The sequence below is a fragment of the Oncorhynchus kisutch genome, unplaced genomic scaffold (genome assembly GCF_002021735.2).
Source record: "Oncorhynchus kisutch isolate 150728-3 unplaced genomic scaffold, Okis_V2 scaffold3069, whole genome shotgun sequence".
Lineage (NCBI taxonomy): Eukaryota > Metazoa > Chordata > Actinopteri > Salmoniformes > Salmonidae > Oncorhynchus > Oncorhynchus kisutch.
Window position 1 is genome coordinate 697,469 of NW_022265014.1, and position 19,414 is coordinate 716,882.

Sequence of the window (19,414 nt, forward strand, 5' to 3'; positions counted from 1 at the left end):
AAACTGAGCAATCGGGGGAGAAGGGCCTTGGTCAGGGAGGTGACCAACAACAAGATGGTCACCCTGACAGAGCTCCAGAATTCCTCCATGGAGAAGGGAGAACCTTCCAGAAGGACAACTATCTATGCAGCATTCCACCAATCAGGACTTTATGGTAGAGTGGCCAGACGGAAGCCACTCCTCAATAAAAGACACATTTTTTATTTATTTTATTTTATTTCACCTTTATTTAACAAGGTAGGTTAGAAAACAAGTTCTCATATACAACTGAGACCTGGCCAAGATAAAGCAAAGCAGTTCGACACATACAACAACAGTTGTATGGAGTAAACAAACATACAGTCAATAATACAGTAGAAAAACACGTCTATATACAGTGTGTGCAAATGAGGTAAGATAAGGCAGGTAAGACAATAAATAGGTCATGGTGGCGAAGTAATTACAATGCAGCAATTAAACACTGGAATGGTAGAGGTGCAGAAGAAGAATGTGCAAAGTAGAAATACTGGGGTGCAAAAAGAGCAAGATAAATACATAAATAAATACAGTAGGGGATGAGGTAGTTGGTTGGGCTATTTACAGATGGGCTATCTACAGGTGCAGTTATCTGTGAGCTGCTCTGACAGCTGGTGCTTAGAGCTAGTGAGGGAGGTAAGAGTCTCCAGTTTCAGTGATTTTTGTAGTTTGTTCCAGTCATTGGCAGCAGAGAACTGGAAGGAATGGCGGCCAAAGGAGGAATTGGATTTGGGGATGACCAGTGAGATGTACCTGCTGAAACGAGTGCTACGGGTGGGTGCTGCAATGGTGACCAGCGAGCTGAGATAAGGCAGGGCTTTACGTAGCAGGGTCTTGTAGATGACCTGGAGCCAGTGGGTATGGCGACGAGTATGAAGTGAGGGCCAGCCAACGAGTGCGTACAGGTCACAGTTGTGGGTAGTATATGGGGCTTTGGTGACAAAACGGATTGCACTGTGATAGACTGCATCCAATTTGTTGAGTAGGGTATTGGAGGCTATTTAAATGACATCGCCAAAGTCAAGGATCGGTAGGATGGTCAGTTTTACGAGGGTACGTTTGGCAGCATGAGTGAAGGATGCTTTGTTGCAAAATAGGAATAGGAAGCCAATTCTAGATTTAATTTTGGAATGGAGATGTTTGATGTGAGTCTGGATGGGGAGTTTACAGTCTAACCAGACACCTAGGTATTTGTAGTTGTCCACATATTCTAAGTCAGAACCGTTCAGAGTCGTGATGCTGGAAGGGCGGGCAGGTGCGGGCAGCGATCAGTTGCCGGGGTGGCAGGGTAGCCTAGTGGTTAGAGTGTAGAGGCGGCAGGGTAGCCTAGTGGTTAGAGTGTTGGACTAGTAACCAGAAGGTTGGAAGTTCAAACCCTCGAGCTGACAAGGTACAAATCTGTCGTTCTGCCCCTGAACAGGCAGTTAACCCACTGTTCCTAGGCCGTCATTGAAAATAAGAATTTGTTCTTAACTGGCTTGCCTAGTTAAATAAAGGTAAAAAAGAGCATGCATTTAGTTTTACTTGCATTTAAGAGCAGTTGCAGGTCACGGAAGGAGATTTGTATGGCATTGAAGCTCGTCTGGAGGTTAGTTAACACAGTGTCCAAAGAAGGGCCAGAAGTATACAGAATCGTGTCGTCTGCGTAGAGGTGGATCAGAGACTCACCATTAGCAAGAGCGACATCATTGATGTATACAGAGAAGAGTGACGGCCCGAGAATTGAACCCTGTGGCACCCCCATAGAGACTGCCAGGCGGGGGGACAACAAGCCCTCCGATTTGACATTGAACTCAATTGGAGAAGTAGTTGGTACACTAGGCGAGTCAATCATTTGAGAAACCAAGGCTGTTGAGTCTGCCGATAAGGATGTGGTGATTGACAGAGTCGAAAGCCTTGGCCAGGTCAATAAATACGGCTGCACAGAATTGTCTCTTATCGATGGTGGTTATGATATCGTTTAGGACCTTGAGAGTGGCTGAGGTTCACCCATGACCAGCTCTGAAACTAGATTGCATAGTAGAGAAGGTACGGTGGGATTTGAAATGGTTGGAAATCGGTTTGTTAACTTGGCTTTCGAAGACCTTAGAAAGGCAGGGTAGGATAGATATTGGTCTGTTGCAGTTTGGGTCTAGAGTGTCTCCCCTTTGAAGAGGGCGATGACTGCAGTACGCTTTCTTATTGCTTCAACTGCTGATTGCACCTTTACTGTCAACCACCAGTAATACATGAATTATGCCACTTGTTTTGACAGCTTGATGCCTCAATGTGTTACTCAACTGTGTTTCAAAAGAGGACATCAGCCAGAACAACCACAGGGAGAGAGTTCCTGTTCAAGTATTGCAATCATATCCCGTAGCCAGAACTGTTACCACATCTACAGAGACCAAAAGCATCAAGTTGAAGACGTACTGTACCATGTCAGAGTTGTCTACCTTCAATCCAATACACGTTATGGGAGCTCAATGACATTATTTTCAGTGGGTAGTTCTTAAAAGTGTATATGATATGCTGCTCTCCGGATCAAAGGAGGAAAACAATGGGATACAACATGTGTAAGTACATGGTCACATAGTGGTGGTTAGTGTCGTACTATTGGTTAGAAAATAAGTACATGGTCACATGGTGATGGTTAGTGTCGTACTATTGGTTAGACAGTTTCCCCTTTAATGAGGTTGACTGTTAAAACTGTCTCTGACATTAGACTGAGTCACACAGAGACTCCAGCTGTGCAGCGAACAGACACAAACCTACAACTGAGATAACAGCAGACTTTACAACAGTAGAAGATACAACAGTAGAAGATACAACAGTAGAAGATACAACAGTAGAAGATACAACAGTAGAAGATACAACAGCAGACTTTACAACAGTAGAAGATACAACAGTAGAAGATACAACAGTAGAAGATACAACAGTAGAAGATACAACAGTAGAAGATACAACAGTAGAAGATACAACAGTAGAAGTTACAACAGTAGAAGATACAACAGTAGAAGTTACAACAGTAGAAGATACAACAGTAGAAGTTACAACAGTAGAAGATACAACAGTAGAAGATACAACAGTAGAAGATACAACAGTAGAAGTTACAACAGCAGAAGATACAACAGTAGAAGATACAACAGTAGAAGATACAACAGCAGACTTTACAACAGTAGAAGATACAACAGTAGAAGATACAACAGTAGAAGATACAACAGTAGAAGATACAACAGTAGAAGATACAACAGTAGAAGTTACAACAGTAGAAGATACAACAGTAGAAGTTACAACAGTAGAAGATACAACAGTAGAAGTTACAACAGTAGAAGATACAACAGTAGAAGATACAACAGTAGAAGATACAACAGTAGAAGTTACAACAGCAGAAGATACAACAGTAGAAGATACAACAGTAGAAGATACAACAGTAGAAGTTGCGAGAGTAGAAATTGCAAGAGTAGAAGTTCCGATTTGAAGACAAATAACCTAATTATTAAATAAAGACCATGGATATTGATGATCATATATATGCAAACGAAAGACCCATCAAGTCCCACAAGAAGGATGGAGTTGGTGATCAACATTCAGGTAACGGTGCTCATTTTGGGTGCCTGAAATCCACCATATGTTAAGGCCAATATATATTCTATAAGAGTGCCCCTGCTGAAAAAACAGCATAGACCAACCAGATCAATTTCAAGCTGATTCATGTTGGCCAGTGCTGGCCGACCAGGCTTCGTAGTGTTTTTGCTGGTGACCAGTCTTTGCTGTGTTTTGGACACTGTTGACCAGTGACCAATTCACAATATGCTGGCAAAAGTTACGTTTAATTCATAATGGAATCCAGCCAGAGTGGATCCCGAAAATTGCATAATCAGCTCGTCTAGCTGACTATAGACTGCTCCGGCAGGCAAAAATCTATATTCAGAATGACTGCCAGGGCAGAAATTATGAATGAATGAGACTATCTGAACCAGGCTTCCCCAACTGGCGGCCCATGGGCCGAATTTGGACCGAGGGTGGTTTTATTTGGACACTCAAGTTAACAAGTTATTCTGCCCACTGTTCCTTTAACTGCCTTGCCGAGTTAAATAAAGGTTCAATAAAAACAGAGAGAGAGCTGATTGATGGGAGCTGTCAATAGCACTGCTAAAGTAGAGTCTTAAACAGACAGAGAGCTGATTGATGGGAGCTGTCAATAGCACTGCTAAAGTAGAGTCTTAAACAGACAGAGAGCTGATTGATGGGAGCTGTCAATAGCACTGCTAAAGTAGAGTCTTAAACAGGGAGAGAGAGGGTGATGGGAGCTGTCAATAGCACTGCTAAAGTAGAGTCTTAAACAGACAGAGAGCTGATTGATGGGAGCTGTCAATAGCACTGCTAAAGTAGAGTCTTAAACAGGGAGAGAGAGGGTGATGGGAGCTGTCAATAGCACTGCTAAAGTAGAGTCTTAAACAGACAGAGAGCTGATTGATGGGAGCTGTCAATAGCACTGCTAAAGTAGAGTCTTAAACAGACAGAGAGAGGGTGATGGGACCTGTCAATAGCACTGCTAAAGTAGAGTCTTAAACAGACAGAGAGCTGATTGATGGGAGCTGTCAATAGCACTGCTAAAGTAGAGTCTTAAACAGACAGAGAGCTGATTGATGGGAGCTGTCAATAGCACTGCTAAAGTAGAGTCTTAAACAGGGAGAGAGAGGGTGATGGGAGCTGTCAATAGCACTGCTAAAGTAGAGTCTTAAACAGACAGAGAGCTGATTGATGGGAGCTGTCAATAGCACTGCTAAAGTAGAGTCTTAAACAGACAGAGAGCTGATTGATGGGAGCTGTCAATAGCACTGCTAAAGTAGAGTCTTAAACAGACAGAGAGCTGATTGATGGGAGCTGTCAATAGCACTGCTAAAGTAGAGTCTTAAACAGAGAGAGAGCTGATTGATGGGAGCTGTCAATAGCACTGCTAAAGTAGAGTCTTAAACAGACAGAGAGCTGATTGATGGGAGCTGTCAATAGCACTGCTAAAGTAGAGTCTTAAACAGGGAGAGAGAGGGTGATGGGACCTGTCAATAGCACTGCTAAAGTAGAGTCTTAAACAGGGAGAGAGAGGGTGATGGGACCTGTCAATAGCACTGCTAAAGTAGAGTCTTAAACAGACAGAGAGCTGATTGATGGGAGCTGTCAATAGCACTGCTAAAGTAGAGTCTTAAACAGAGAGAGAGCTGATTGATGGGAGCTGTCAATAGCACTGCTAAAGTAGAGTCTTAAACAGACAGAGAGCTGATTGATGGGAGCTGTCAATAGCACTGCTAAAGTAGAGTCTTAAACAGACAGAGAGCTGATTGATGGGAGCTGTCAATAGCACTGCTAAAGTAGAGTCTTAAACAGACAGAGAGCTGATTGATGGGAGCTGTCAATAGCACTGCTAAAGTAGAGTCTTAAACAGAGAGAGAGCTGATTGATGGGAGCTGTCAATAGCACTGCTAAAGTAGAGTCTTAAACAGACAGAGAGCTGATTGATGGGAGCTGTCAATAGCACTGCTAAAGTAGAGTCTTAAACAGACAGAGAGCTGATTGATGGGAGCTGTCAATAGCACTGCTAAAGTAGAGTCTTAAACAGACAGAGAGCTGATTGATGGGAGCTGTCATTAGCACTGCTAAAGTAGAGTCTTAAACAGAGAGAGAGCTGATTGATGGGAGCTGTCAATAGCACTGCTAAAGTAGAGTCTTAAACAGAGAGAGAGCTGATTGATGGGAGCTGTCAATAGCACTGCTAAAGTAGAGTCTTAAACAGACAGAGAGCTGATTGATGGGAGCTGTCATTAGCACTGCTAAAGTAGAGTCTTAAACAGAGAGAGAGAGGGTGATGGGAGCTGTCAATAGCACTGTTAAAGTAGAGTCTTAAACAGACAGAGAGCTGATTGATGGGAGCTGTCAATAGCACTGCTAAAGTAGAGTCTTAAACAGGGAGAGAGAGGGTGATGGGACCTGTCAATAGCACTGCTAAAGTAGAGTCTTAAACAGGGAGAGAGAGGGTGATGGGACCTGTCAATAGCACTGCTAAAGTAGAGTCTTAAACAGGGAGAGAGAGGGTGATGGGACCTGTCAATAGCACTGTTAAAGTAGAGTCTTAAACAGACAGAGAGCTGATTGATGGGAGCTGTCAATAGCACTGCTAAAGTAGAGTCTTAAACAGACAGAGAGCTGATTGATGGGAGCTGTCAATAGCACTGCTAAAGTAGAGTCTTAAAGAGAGAGGATTCTGTTAATAGTGAAAGTGGCTGGAAGACGACAGGGTTGACATGGGAAGAAGTTGGAGACCTCAATCAGCTGAGACTGGTGACATGTGTTTCTGGATTTAGTTATGGTAATACTACAATGGAACGTGTGAAACCTGTTGGCTAATGGAATGCAAGCAGTTCATTGTGGATATTTCGGCTACGCCTGATGTGATTTGCAGGAAACATGGATCAAACTGAGTTTATCATCCAGGGAGATGTAGTGGTTCTGTCTTGGTCATTCTAACCAAAAAGGAGAGAGATTGTATTCTTCAAACAACTATGTGATTTGCAAAAAATGAAGCAATCAACCATCACAAAGAATAGTCAGCCTGACAAACAGAGTTGCCTCTCTCTTCTCGTAGAAAAAAAAGGACCTATTTTGTCTTCGTGGAAAGTTTAACAGTTGGGTGGAAACAGGGACCGAACATGGAAATGTAAAAAACGGATTTAGCTTCTGTCTGTTCAGATTAAGATAGTTGACACTGCCACCATTGTCACATCTAAGTTCCTGTAGATTGTGAAAACAGGATGTCATCATCCCACAGAAGACAAGCCCGTGTCAGCAAAATACTAACATATAACATTGGACAATTCTCTCAGTAAAATGTCTAATTAAACAGTACAGTATGTAATTCATAGTTCATTTTCCACCACATCTTCTCCCGTTAGAGATTCATCTCCACCTAATAGGATATTACTTACAATCATTTTCATCAAACGAGCATCAACATGAGGAAAAATGTAAGACCGTTTTACACTTATCAAATCAAACATTATTCGTCACAAGCGCCGAACACAACAAGTGTGTAGACTTTATCGTGAAATGCTTGTTTCCAAGCAACAGGGCAGTTAACGAAGAAGATAATATTTACCAAGTAGACTAGAATATAAAGTTAAAACAAAAAGTAACACAATGTGGAGGCTATATACAGGGTATTACGGTACAGAGTCAATGTGGAGGCTATATACAGGGTATTACGGTACAGAGTCAATGTGGAGGCTATATACAGGGGGTACCGGTACAGAGTCAATGTGGAGGCTATATACAGGGGGTACCGGTACAGAGTCAATGTGAAGGCTATATACAGGGTGCAGAGTCAATGTGGAGGCTATATACAGGGGGTATCGGTACAGAGTCAATGTGGAGGCTATATACAGAGTATTACGGTACAGAGTCAATGTGGAGGCTATATACAGAGTATTACGGTACAGAGTCAATGTGGAGGCTATATACAGGGGGTACCGGTACAGAGTCAATGTGGAGGCTATATACAGGGTATTACGGTACAGAGTCAATGTGGAGGCTATATACAGGGTATTACGGTACAGAGTCAATGTGGAGGCTATATACAGAGTCAATGTGGAGGCTATATACAGAGTCAATGTGGAGGTTATATACAGAGTCAATGTGGAGGTTATATACAGAGTCAATGTGGAGGTTATATACAGAGTCAATGTGGAGGTTATATACAGAGTCAATGTGGAGGTTATATACAGGGGGCACCGGTACAGAGTCAATGTGGAGGCTATATACAGGGGGGTACCGGTACAGAGTCAATGTGGAGGCTGTATACAGGGGGTACCGGTACAGAGTCAATGTGGAGGCTATATACAGGGGGTACCAGTACAGAGTCAATGTGGAGGCTATATACAGGGGTACCGGTACAGAGTCAGTGTGGAGGCTATATACAGAGTCAATGTGGAGGCTATATACAGGGGGTACCGGTACAGAGTCAGTGTGGAGGCTATATACAGGGGGTACCGGTACAGAGTCAGTGTGGAGGCTATATACAGGGGGTACCGGTACAGAGTCAGTGTGGAGGCTATATACAGGGGGTACTGGTACAGAGTCAATGTGGAGGATATATACAGGGGGTACCGGTACCGAGTCAGTGTGGAGGCTATATACAGGTGGTACTGGTACAGAGTCAGTGTGGAGGCTATATACAGGGGGTACCAGTACAGAGTCAGTGTGGAGGCTATATACAGGGGGTACTGGTACAGAGTCAATGTGGAGGCTATATACAGGGGGTACCGGTACAGAGTCAGTGTGGAGGCTATATACAGGGGGTACCGGTACAGAGTCAGTGTGGAGGCTATATACAGGGGGTACCGGTACAGAGTCAGTGTGGAGGCTATATATAGGGGGTACCGGTACAGAGTCAGTGTGGAGGCTATATACAGGGGGTACCGGTACAGAGTCAATGTGGAGGCTATATACAGAGTCAATGTGGAGGCTATATACAGAGTCAATGTGGAGGCTATATACAGAGTCAATGTGGAGGCTATATACAAAGTCAATGTGGAGGCTATATACAGAGTCAATGTGGAGGCTATATACAGAGTCAATGTGGAGGCTTTATACAGAGTCAATGTGGAGGCTATATACAGAGTCAATGTGGAGGCTTTATACAGAGTCAATGTGGAGGCTATATACAGAGTCAATGTGGAGGCTTTATACAGAGTCAATGTGGAGGCTATATACAGGGGGTACCGGTACAGAGTCAATGTGGAGGCTATATACAGGGGGTACCGGTACAGAGTCAATGTGGAGGCTATATACAGGGGGGTACCGGTACAGAGTCAGTGTGGGGGCTATATACAGGGGGTACCAGTACAGAGTCAATGTGGAGGCTATATACAGAGGGCACCGGTACAGAGTCAATGTGGAGGCTATATACAGAGGGCACCGGTAAAGAGTCAATGTGGAGGCTATATACAGAGTCAATGTGGAGGCTATATACAGGGGGTACCAGTACAGAGTCAATGTGGAGGCTATATACAGAGGGCACCGGTACAGAGTCAATGTGGAGGCTATATACAGAGGGCACCGGTAAAGAGTCAATGTGGAGGCTATATACAAAGTCAATGTGGAGGCTATATACAGAGTCAATGTGGAGGCTATATACAGAGTCAATGTGGAGGCTATATACAGAGTCAATGTGGAGGTTATATACAGAGTCAATGTGGAGGTTATATACAGAGTCAATGTGGAGGTTATATACAGAGTCAATGTGGAGGTTATATACAGAGTCAATGTGGAGGTTATATACAGGGGGCACCGGTACAGAGTCAATGTGGAGGCTATATACAGGGGGGTACCGGTACAGAGTCAATGTGGAGGCTGTATACAGGGGGTACCGGTACAGAGTCAATGTGGAGGCTATATACAGGGGGTACCAGTACAGAGTCAATGTGGAGGCTATATACAGGGGTACCGGTACAGAGTCAGTGTGGAGGCTATATACAGAGTCAATGTGGAGGCTATATACAGGGGGTACCGGTACAGAGTCAGTGTGGAGGCTATATACAGGGGGTACCGGTACAGAGTCAGTGTGGAGGCTATATACAGGGGGTACCGGTACAGAGTCAGTGTGGAGGCTATATACAGGGGGTACTGGTACAGAGTCAATGTGGAGGATATATACAGGGGGTACCGGTACCGAGTCAGTGTGGAGGCTATATACAGGTGGTACTGGTACAGAGTCAGTGTGGAGGCTATATACAGGGGGTACCAGTACAGAGTCAGTGTGGAGGCTATATACAGGGGGTACTGGTACAGAGTCAATGTGGAGGCTATATACAGGGGGTACCGGTACAGAGTCAGTGTGGAGGCTATATACAGGGGGTACCGGTACAGAGTCAGTGTGGAGGCTATATACAGGGGGTACCGGTACAGAGTCAGTGTGGAGGCTATATATAGGGGGTACCGGTACAGAGTCAGTGTGGAGGCTATATACAGGGGGTACCGGTACAGAGTCAATGTGGAGGCTATATACAGAGTCAATGTGGAGGCTATATACAGAGTCAATGTGGAGGCTATATACAGAGTCAATGTGGAGGCTATATACAAAGTCAATGTGGAGGCTATATACAGAGTCAATGTGGAGGCTATATACAGAGTCAATGTGGAGGCTTTATACAGAGTCAATGTGGAGGCTATATACAGAGTCAATGTGGAGGCTTTATACAGAGTCAATGTGGAGGCTATATACAGAGTCAATGTGGAGGCTTTATACAGAGTCAATGTGGAGGCTATATACAGGGGGTACCGGTACAGAGTCAATGTGGAGGCTATATACAGGGGGTACCGGTACAGAGTCAATGTGGAGGCTATATACAGGGGGGTACCGGTACAGAGTCAGTGTGGGGGCTATATACAGGGGGTACCAGTACAGAGTCAATGTGGAGGCTATATACAGAGGGCACCGGTACAGAGTCAATGTGGAGGCTATATACAGAGGGCACCGGTAAAGAGTCAATGTGGAGGCTATATACAGAGTCAATGTGGAGGCTATATACAGGGGGGTACCGGTACAGAGTCAATGTGGAGGCTATATACAGGGGGTACCGGTACAGAGTCAGTGTGGAGGCTATATACAGGGGGTACCGGTACAGAGTCAGTGTGGAGGCTATATACAGGGGGTACCGGTACAGAGTCAGTGTGGAGGCTATATACAGGGGTACCGGTACAGAGTCAGTGTGGAGGCTATATACAGGGGGTACCGGTACAGAGTCAATGTGGAGGCTATATACAGAGTCAATGTGGAGGCTATATACAGAGTCAATGTGGAGGCTATATACAGAGTCAATGTGGAGGCTATATACAGAGTCAATGTGGAGGCTATATACAGAGTCAATGTGGAGGCTTTATACAGAGTCAATGTGGAGGCTATATACAGAGTCAATGTGGAGGCTTTATACAGAGTCAATGTGGAGGCTATATACAGAGTCAATGTGGAGGCTTTATACAGAGTCAATGTGGAGGCTATATACAGGGGGTACCGGTACAGAGTCAATGTGGAGGCTATATACAGGGGGTACCGGTACAGAGTCAATGTGGAGGCTATATACAGAGTCAATGTGGAGGCTATATACAGGGGGGTACCGGTACAGAGTCAATGTGGAGGCTATATACAGGGGGTACCGGTACAGAGTCAGTGTGGAGGCTATATACAGGGGGTACCGGTACAGAGTCAGTGTGGAGGCTATATACAGGGGGTACCGGTACAGAGTCAGTGTGGAGGCTATATACAGGGGGTACCGGTACAGAGTCAGTGTGGAGGCTATATACAGGGGGTACCGGTACAGAGTCAATGTGGAGGCTATATACAGGGGGTACCGGTACAGAGTCAATGTGAAGGCTATATACAGGGTGCAGAGTCAATGTGGAGGCTATATACAGGGGGTATCGGTACAGAGTCAATGTGGAGGCTATATACAGAGTATTACGGTACAGAGTCAATGTGGAGGCTATATACAGAGTATTACGGTACAGAGTCAATGTGGAGGCTATATACAGGGGGTACCGGTACAGAGTCAATGTGGAGGCTATATACAGGGTATTACGGTACAGAGTCAATGTGGAGGCTATATACAGGGTATTACGGTACAGAGTCAATGTGGAGGCTATATACAGAGTCAATGTGGAGGCTATATACAGAGTCAATGTGGAGGTTATATACAGAGTCAATGTGGAGGTTATATACAGAGTCAATGTGGAGGTTATATACAGAGTCAATGTGGAGGTTATATACAGAGTCAATGTGGAGGCTATATACACAGTATTACGGTACAGAGTCAATGTGGAGGCTATATACAGAGTATTACGGTACAGAGTCAATGTGGAGGCTATATACAGGGGGTACCGGTACAGAGTCAATGTGGAGGCTATATACAGGGTATTACGGTACAGAGTCAATGTGGAGGCTATATACAGGGTATTACGGTACAGAGTCAATGTGGAGGCTATATACAGAGTCAATGTGGAGGCTATATACAGAGTCAATGTGGAGGTTATATACAGAGTCAATGTGGAGGTTATATACAGAGTCAATGTGGAGGTTATATACAGAGTCAATGTGGAGGTTATATACAGAGTCAATGTGGAGGTTATATACAGGGGGCACCGGTACAGAGTCAATGTGGAGGCTATATACAGGGGGGTACCGGTACAGAGTCAATGTGGAGGCTGTATACAGGGGGTACCGGTACAGAGTCAATGTGGAGGCTATATACAGGGGGTACCAGTACAGAGTCAATGTGGAGGCTATATACAGGGGTACCGGTACAGAGTCAGTGTGGAGGCTATATACAGAGTCAATGTGGAGGCTATATACAGGGGGTACCGGTACAGAGTCAGTGTGGAGGCTATATACAGGGGGTACCGGTACAGAGTCAGTGTGGAGACTATATACAGGGGGTACCGGTACAGAGTCAGTGTGGCGGCTATATACAGGGGGTACTGGTACAGAGTCAATGTGGAGGATATATACAGGGGGTACCGGTACCGAGTCAGTGTGGAGGCTATATACAGGTGGTACTGGTACAGAGTCAGTGTGGAGGCTATATACAGGGGGTACCAGTACAGAGTCAGTGTGGAGGCTATATACAGGGGGTACTGGTACAGAGTCAATGTGGAGGCTATATACAGGGGGTACCGGTACAGAGTCAGTGTGGAGGCTATATACAGGGGGTACCGGTACAGAGTCAGTGTGGAGGCTATATACAGGGGGTACCGGTACAGAGTCAGTGTGGAGGCTATATACAGGGGGTACCGGTACAGAGTCAGTGTGGAGGCTATATACAGGGGGTACCAGTACAGAGTCAATGTGGAGGCTATATACAGAGTCAATGTGGAGGCTATATACAGGGTCAATGTGGAGGCTATATACAGAGTCAATGTGGAGGCTATATACAAAGTCAATGTGGAGGCTATATACAGAGTCAATGTGGAGGCTATATACAGAGTCAATGTGGAGGCTTTATACAGAGTCAATGTGGAGGCTATATACAGGGGGTACCGGTACAGAGTCAATGTGGAGGCTATATACAGGGGGTACCGGTACAGAGTCAATGTGGAGGCTATATACAGGGGGTACCGGTACAGAGTCAGTGTGGGGGCTATATACAGGGGGTACCAGTACAGAGTCAATGTGGAGGCTATATACAGGGGGTACCGGTACAGAGTCAATGTGGAGGCTATATACAGAGGGCACCGGTACAGAGTCAATGTGGAGGCTATATACAGAGGGCACCGGTAAAGAGTCAATGTGGAGGCTATATACAGAGTCAATGTGGAGGCTATATACAGGGGGGTACCGGTACAGAGTCAATGTGGAGGCTATATACAGGGGGTACCGGTACAGAGTCAGTGTGGAGGCTATATACAGGGGGTACCGGTACAGAGTCAGTGTGGAGGCTATATACAGGGGGTACCGGTACAGAGTCAGTGTGGAGGCTATATACAGGGGGTACCGGTACAGAGTCAGTGTGGAGGCTATATACAGGGGGTACCGGTACAGAGTCAATGTGGAGGCTATATACAGAGTCAATGTGGAGGCTATATACAGAGTCAATGTGGAGGCTATATACAGAGTCAATGTGGAGGCTATATACAGAGTCAATGTGGAGGCTATATACAGAGTCAATGTGGAGGCTTTATACAGAGTCAATGTGGAGGCTATATACAGAGTCAATGTGGAGGCTTTATACAGAGTCAATGTGGAGGCTATATACAGAGTCAATGTGGAGGCTTTATACAGGGGGGTACCGGTACAGAGTCAGTGTGGGGGCTATATACAGGGGGTACCAGTACAGAGTCAATGTGGAGGCTATATACAGGGGGTACCGGTACAGAGTCAATGTGGAGGCTATATACAGAGGGCACCGGTACAGAGTCAATGTGGAGGCTATATACAGAGGGCACCGGTAAAGAGTCAATGTGGAGGCTATATACAGAGTCAATGTGGAGGCTATATACAGGGGGTACCGGTACAGAGTCAGTGTGGAGGCTATATACAGGGGGTACCGGTACAGAGTCAGTGTGGAGGCTAGATACAGGGGGCACCGGTACAGAGTCAATGTGGAGGCTATATACAGGGGTCACCAGTACCGAGTCAGTGTGCAGGGGTACAGTTTAGTTGAGGTAATATGTACATGTACGTGGAGTAGAAGTGACTATGCATAGATAACAAACAACCAGCGAGTAGCAGCAGTGTACAAAAGGGAGGTGGGAGTGCGGGGGGGGGGGGGTCAATGTAAATTGTCAGGTGGCAATTTTATGAACTGTTCAGCAGTCTAATGGCTTGGGGGTAGAAGCTGTTGAGGAGCGGACACTCCGGTACCGCTTACAGTACCGAGTCAGTGTGCAGGGGTACAGTTTAGTTGAGGTAATATGTACATGTACGTGGAGTCGAAGTGACTATGCATAGATAACAAACAACCAGCGAGTAGCAGCAGTGTACAAAAGGGAGGTGGGAGTGCGGGGGGGGGGGGGGTCAATGTAAATTGTCAGGTGGCAATTTTATGAACTGTTCAGCAGTCTAATGGCTTGGGGGTAGAAGCTGTTGAGGAGCGGATACTCCGGTACCGCTTAGCAAAGAAAATAGTCTATAACTCGGGTGACTGGAGTCTCTGACAATTGTATGGGCTTTCCTCTGACACCGCCTATTATATAGGTCCTGGATGGCAGGAAACTTGGCCCCAGTGATGTACTGGGCCGTTCGCACTACCCTCTGTAGCACCTTGTGGTCAGAGGCCTGGTATAGAGGTCCTGGATGCCAGGAAGCTTGGCCCCAGTGATGTACTGGGCCGTTCGCACTACCCTCTGTAGCGCCTTACGCTCAGATGCCGAGCAGTTGCCATACCAGGTTTGGATGCAACCGGTCAGGATGCTCTCGATGGTGCCGCTGTAGAACCTTTAGAGGATCTGGGGACCCATGACAAATCTTTTCAGTCTCCTGAGGGGGAAAAGGTGTTGTCATGCCCTCTTCACGACTGTCTTGGTGTGTTTGGACCATGATAGTTTGTTGGGAATGTGGACACCAAGGAATTTGAAACTCTCGACCCGCTCCACTACAGCCCCATCGATGTTAATGGGGGCCTGTTCGGGCCCGCCTTTTCCTGTAGTCCACGAACAGCTCCTTAGTCTTGCTCACATTGAGGGAGAGGTTGTTGTCCTGGCACCACACGGTCAGGTCTCTGACCTCCTTCCTACAGGCTGTCTCATCATTGTCGGTGATACGGCCTACCACTGTTGTGTCGTCAGCAAACTTAATGATGGAGTTTTAGTTGTGTTTGGCCACAAAGTCGTGGGTGAACAGGGAATACAGGAGGGGACTAAGTACACACCCCTTGAGAGGCCCCTGTGTTATTGATCAGCTTGGCAGACGTGTTGTTGCCTGCACTCACCACCTGGGGGCGGCCCGTCAGGAAGTCCAGGATCCAGTTGCAGAGGGAGGTGTTTAGACACCAAAGTCCTTAGCTTAGTGATGAACTCCGTGGGCACTATGGTGTTGAACGCTGAGCTGTAGTCAATGAACAACATTCTCTCGTAGGTGTTCCTCCTTTTGTCCAGGTGAGAAAGGGCAGTGTGGATTGCGATTGAGACAGCGTCATCTGTGGATCTGTTATGGCGGTATGCGAATTGGAGTGGGTCTGGGGTGTCCGGGAGGAAAGTACATTACAATCAGGGAGTAACAGATGACATATAATCCGTTACATGTAAGGGATTACAAAGACATTTAACTGTAATCTGTTACATGTAAGGGATTACAAAGACATTTAACTGTAATCTGTTACATGTAAGGGATTACAAAGACATTTAACTGTAATCTGTTACATGTAAGGGATTACAAAGAAATGTAACTGTAGTCTGTTACCTTACCAGCTAAAAATATTCTAATCGGATTACAGATACTTTAGAGGAACTAGATGATTACTTCGAGGATTACTTTTAAATACAGAGAGAGTATTTGCGTGAAAAAGCAACTTTGACACACTTCTCTGTTTTCTCAATGACATTCCAATCAACATTGAGAAAAAAAATGATTTTAAATTTGTTCAACAGGAGTGAGTCTAACTGGTGAAAGAGCAGCAATAGGCTTTTTGTAGCCTACATTCCAAGCTATGTCTTCCAATAAGTGCGACTGCTTTCAAGGCATTCAAAGATTAACCAACTTAATGCTTTGAGGCATGGATGGGAACAATGGTGTAATCCATGGATATTTATCACAGATCATCTGGCTGTATGTACTGGGAGCTGATGGCCTTACCGTTGGCCTTGGGAAGAGTAGGTTAACAGCCTGATATAGACAGTGGTGTAGTCCACGGCGATACGGATATGTATCACAGATCATCTGGCTGTATGTACTGGGAGCTGATGGCCTTACTGTTGGCCTTGGGAAGAGTAGGTTAACAGCCTGATATAGACAGTGATGGTGTAGAGATGACTGATTAATAGCCTGATATAGACAGTGATGGTGTAGAGATGGCATGAGCAGGTTAAAGCCTGATATAGACAGTGATGGTGTAGAGATGGCAGGTTAAAAGCCTGATATAGACAGTGATGGTGTAGAGATGGCAGGTTAAAAGCCTGATATAGACAGTGATGGTGTAGAGATGACAGGAGCAGGTTAAAGCCTGATATAGACAGTGATGGTGTAGAGATGACAGGAGCAGGTTAAAGCCTGATATAGACAGTGATGGTGCAGAGATGACAGGTTAATAGCCTGATATAGACAGTGATGGTGTAGAGATGACAGGAGAAGGTTAAAGCCTGATATAGACAGTGATGGTGTAGAGATGACAGGAGCAGGTTAAAAGCCTGATATAGACAGTGATGGTGTAGAGATGACAGGTTAAAAGCCTGATATGGACAGTGATGGTGTAGAGATGACAGGAGCAGGTTAAAAGCCTGATATAGACAGTGATGGTGCAGAGATGACAGGTTAATAGCCTGATATAGACAGTGATGGGGTAGAGATGACCGGTTAATAGCCTGATATAGACAGTGATGGTGTAGAGATGCAGGTTGAAGCCTGATATAGACAGTGATGGTGTAGAGATGCAGGTTGAAGCCTGATATAGACAGTGATGGTGTAGAGATGGCAGGTTAAAAGCCTGATATGGACAGTGATGGTGTAGAGATGACAGGCTAAAGCTTGATATAGACAGTGATGGTGTAGAGATGGCAGGAGCAGTGATATAGAGATACTAAGGGTAGGCTTTTACTTCAAGTTCGTGGAGGGGAGGACGTTAGGAAGGGATAGAAGAGAGGACGCTATTTTCACAAGATTAAGAACAAATTCTTATTTACAATGATGGCCTATCGGGGAACAGTAGGTTAATTGCCTTGTTCAGGGTAAAACGACAGATTTTTTACTTAGACTAACTGCCGCCCCTACACACAATATTTAATTCACCTTTCATGCTACACAAAGATAAACAGCATACATCATTTAGTTGGACTTATTGCACCTGTTACTGAAATGGTTGTTCCAGTTCAGGAAATCTAATTTATTTATCTTTCCAACCTTGGCAGTCATTCTAAATGCAGATCGTGGGTGAATACAAGTTCTCATTTTTTGATATCCCCAGTCAGACTAGATTCCAATAGGAATTAGGCATCGCTTTGTAAGACAACGTAATGTTTCTCCATGCTGGTTTTGCTGGTGTGAAAAACACAATGAAGGCTGGCCACCAGCAAAAACACAATGAAGGCTGGCCACCAGCAAAAACACAATGAAGGCTGGCCACCAGCAAAAACACAATGAAGGCTGGTCACCAGCAAAAACACAATGAAGGCTGGTCACCAGCAAAACACAATGAAGGCTGGCCACCAGCAAAAACACAATGAAGGCTGGCCACCAGCAAAAACACAATGAAGGCTGGCCACCAGCAAAAACACAATGAAGGCTGGCCACCAGCAAAAACACAATGAAGGCTGGCCACCAGCAAAAACACAATGAAGGCTGGCCACCAGCAAAAACACAATGAAGGCTGGCCACCAGCAAAAACACAATGAAGGCTGGCCACCAGCAAAAACACAATGAAGACTGGCCACCAGCAAAAACACAATGAAGGCTGGCCACCAGCAAAGACACAATGAAGGCTGGTCACCAGCAAAAACTCAATGAAGGCTGGTCACCAGCAAAACACAACGAAGGCTGGTCACCAGTAAAACCACAACGAAGTCTGGTCACCAGGCTATGCTGGTCTATACTGTTTTTTCCACAGGGGCTGCAACTCAAGCAACAGATCATTTGAGGTACCAGAACTCAGTTGTTGTGTTGTGGCCCAAGTCAAGCTTGTCTATTTTACTCAATGCTTGACAGAGCTACTCTTCACAAATAAACGCAAATACATGATAAAGTTCTTATGACGATAATTTGTGCTTCAGTGTGGAAGAGACGTTTCCTAGCTGCTGCAGTGTGTCTGGGGCTGCTGTGTGTTCTCCTACTGGCTGGGATCATAGGCCTGTTACTCTACCGTGAGTTTGATATGTTCCCACTCAAACATTCGTCATCATCAGTGGAGTAATGACCACGGTTCAATTACATTTACATTCCAGTCAAATCAGAAAGTAAACCAAATGTCAAATGTTCATCATTGAAAACCATTGAAGATAATTTGAATTCCAGTGTACTTCCTGAATGAACTGGAATTTAAATTGAATTCACCCCAACCTTGGTAATGACTGATTAACTTGGTTGTTGATCATGTTATTTCACAGAGAGAAACCTATTGAACAGTTACAACAACCTGACTGCAGAGAGAGACCAGCTACAGACCAGTTATAGCAACCTGACCAAAGAGAGAGACCAGCTACAGACCTGTAATAAATATGGCACATGTCCCCAAGACTGGATAAGGTCTTGCTGCAGTTGTTACTACATCTCCCCTAATGAGAAAACGTGGGACGACAGCAGAAAGGACTGTCAGGCGAGAGGAGCAAACCTGGTGATCATCAACAGCAGAGAGGAACAGGCTTTCATCAAATCGTTCAACAAAAGAGCCTGGTTTGGTCTGACGGACATAGAAGTTGAGGGAACCTGGAGATGGGTGGACGGCACACCACTGACCACAAGTTACTGGAACAAAGGGGAGCCAAATGATTTGAAAGGAGAAGACTGCGCTTTGGTTGATAACACTCAAAAGGACCCAGTAGTGGCTTGGAATGATGTGCCATGTAACCACAAAAATTGTTGGATCTGTGAAAGGCAGCTGTGTTAAGTCTATCAATAACAGGTTGAGGTTGAGAAGAACTTGGGGGGGCTGGGGTTGGGGAGGATTGGGAAGAGCTTGGGGGAGCTGGGGTTGGGGAGGGTTGGAAAGAGATTGGGGGGGGGGGGTTGGGA

At 45.3% G+C, this 19,414-nt stretch overlaps 1 protein-coding gene across 1 annotated transcript; it reads left to right on the plus strand.

Moving 5' to 3' along the window:
- The first annotated feature begins 3,335 nt into the window (after positions 1-3,335).
- Positions 3,336-19,367, plus strand: LOC116371277 (CD209 antigen-like protein E). The gene is made up of 3 exons (XM_031820132.1): positions 3,336-3,588; positions 18,457-18,546; positions 18,790-19,367. The coding sequence occupies exons 1-3, from the start codon at positions 3,507-3,509 to the stop codon at positions 19,287-19,289; spliced, it is 672 nt and encodes a 223-aa protein (XP_031675992.1). The 5' UTR covers positions 3,336-3,506; the 3' UTR covers positions 19,290-19,367.
- Positions 19,368-19,414: the final 47 nt, after the last annotated feature.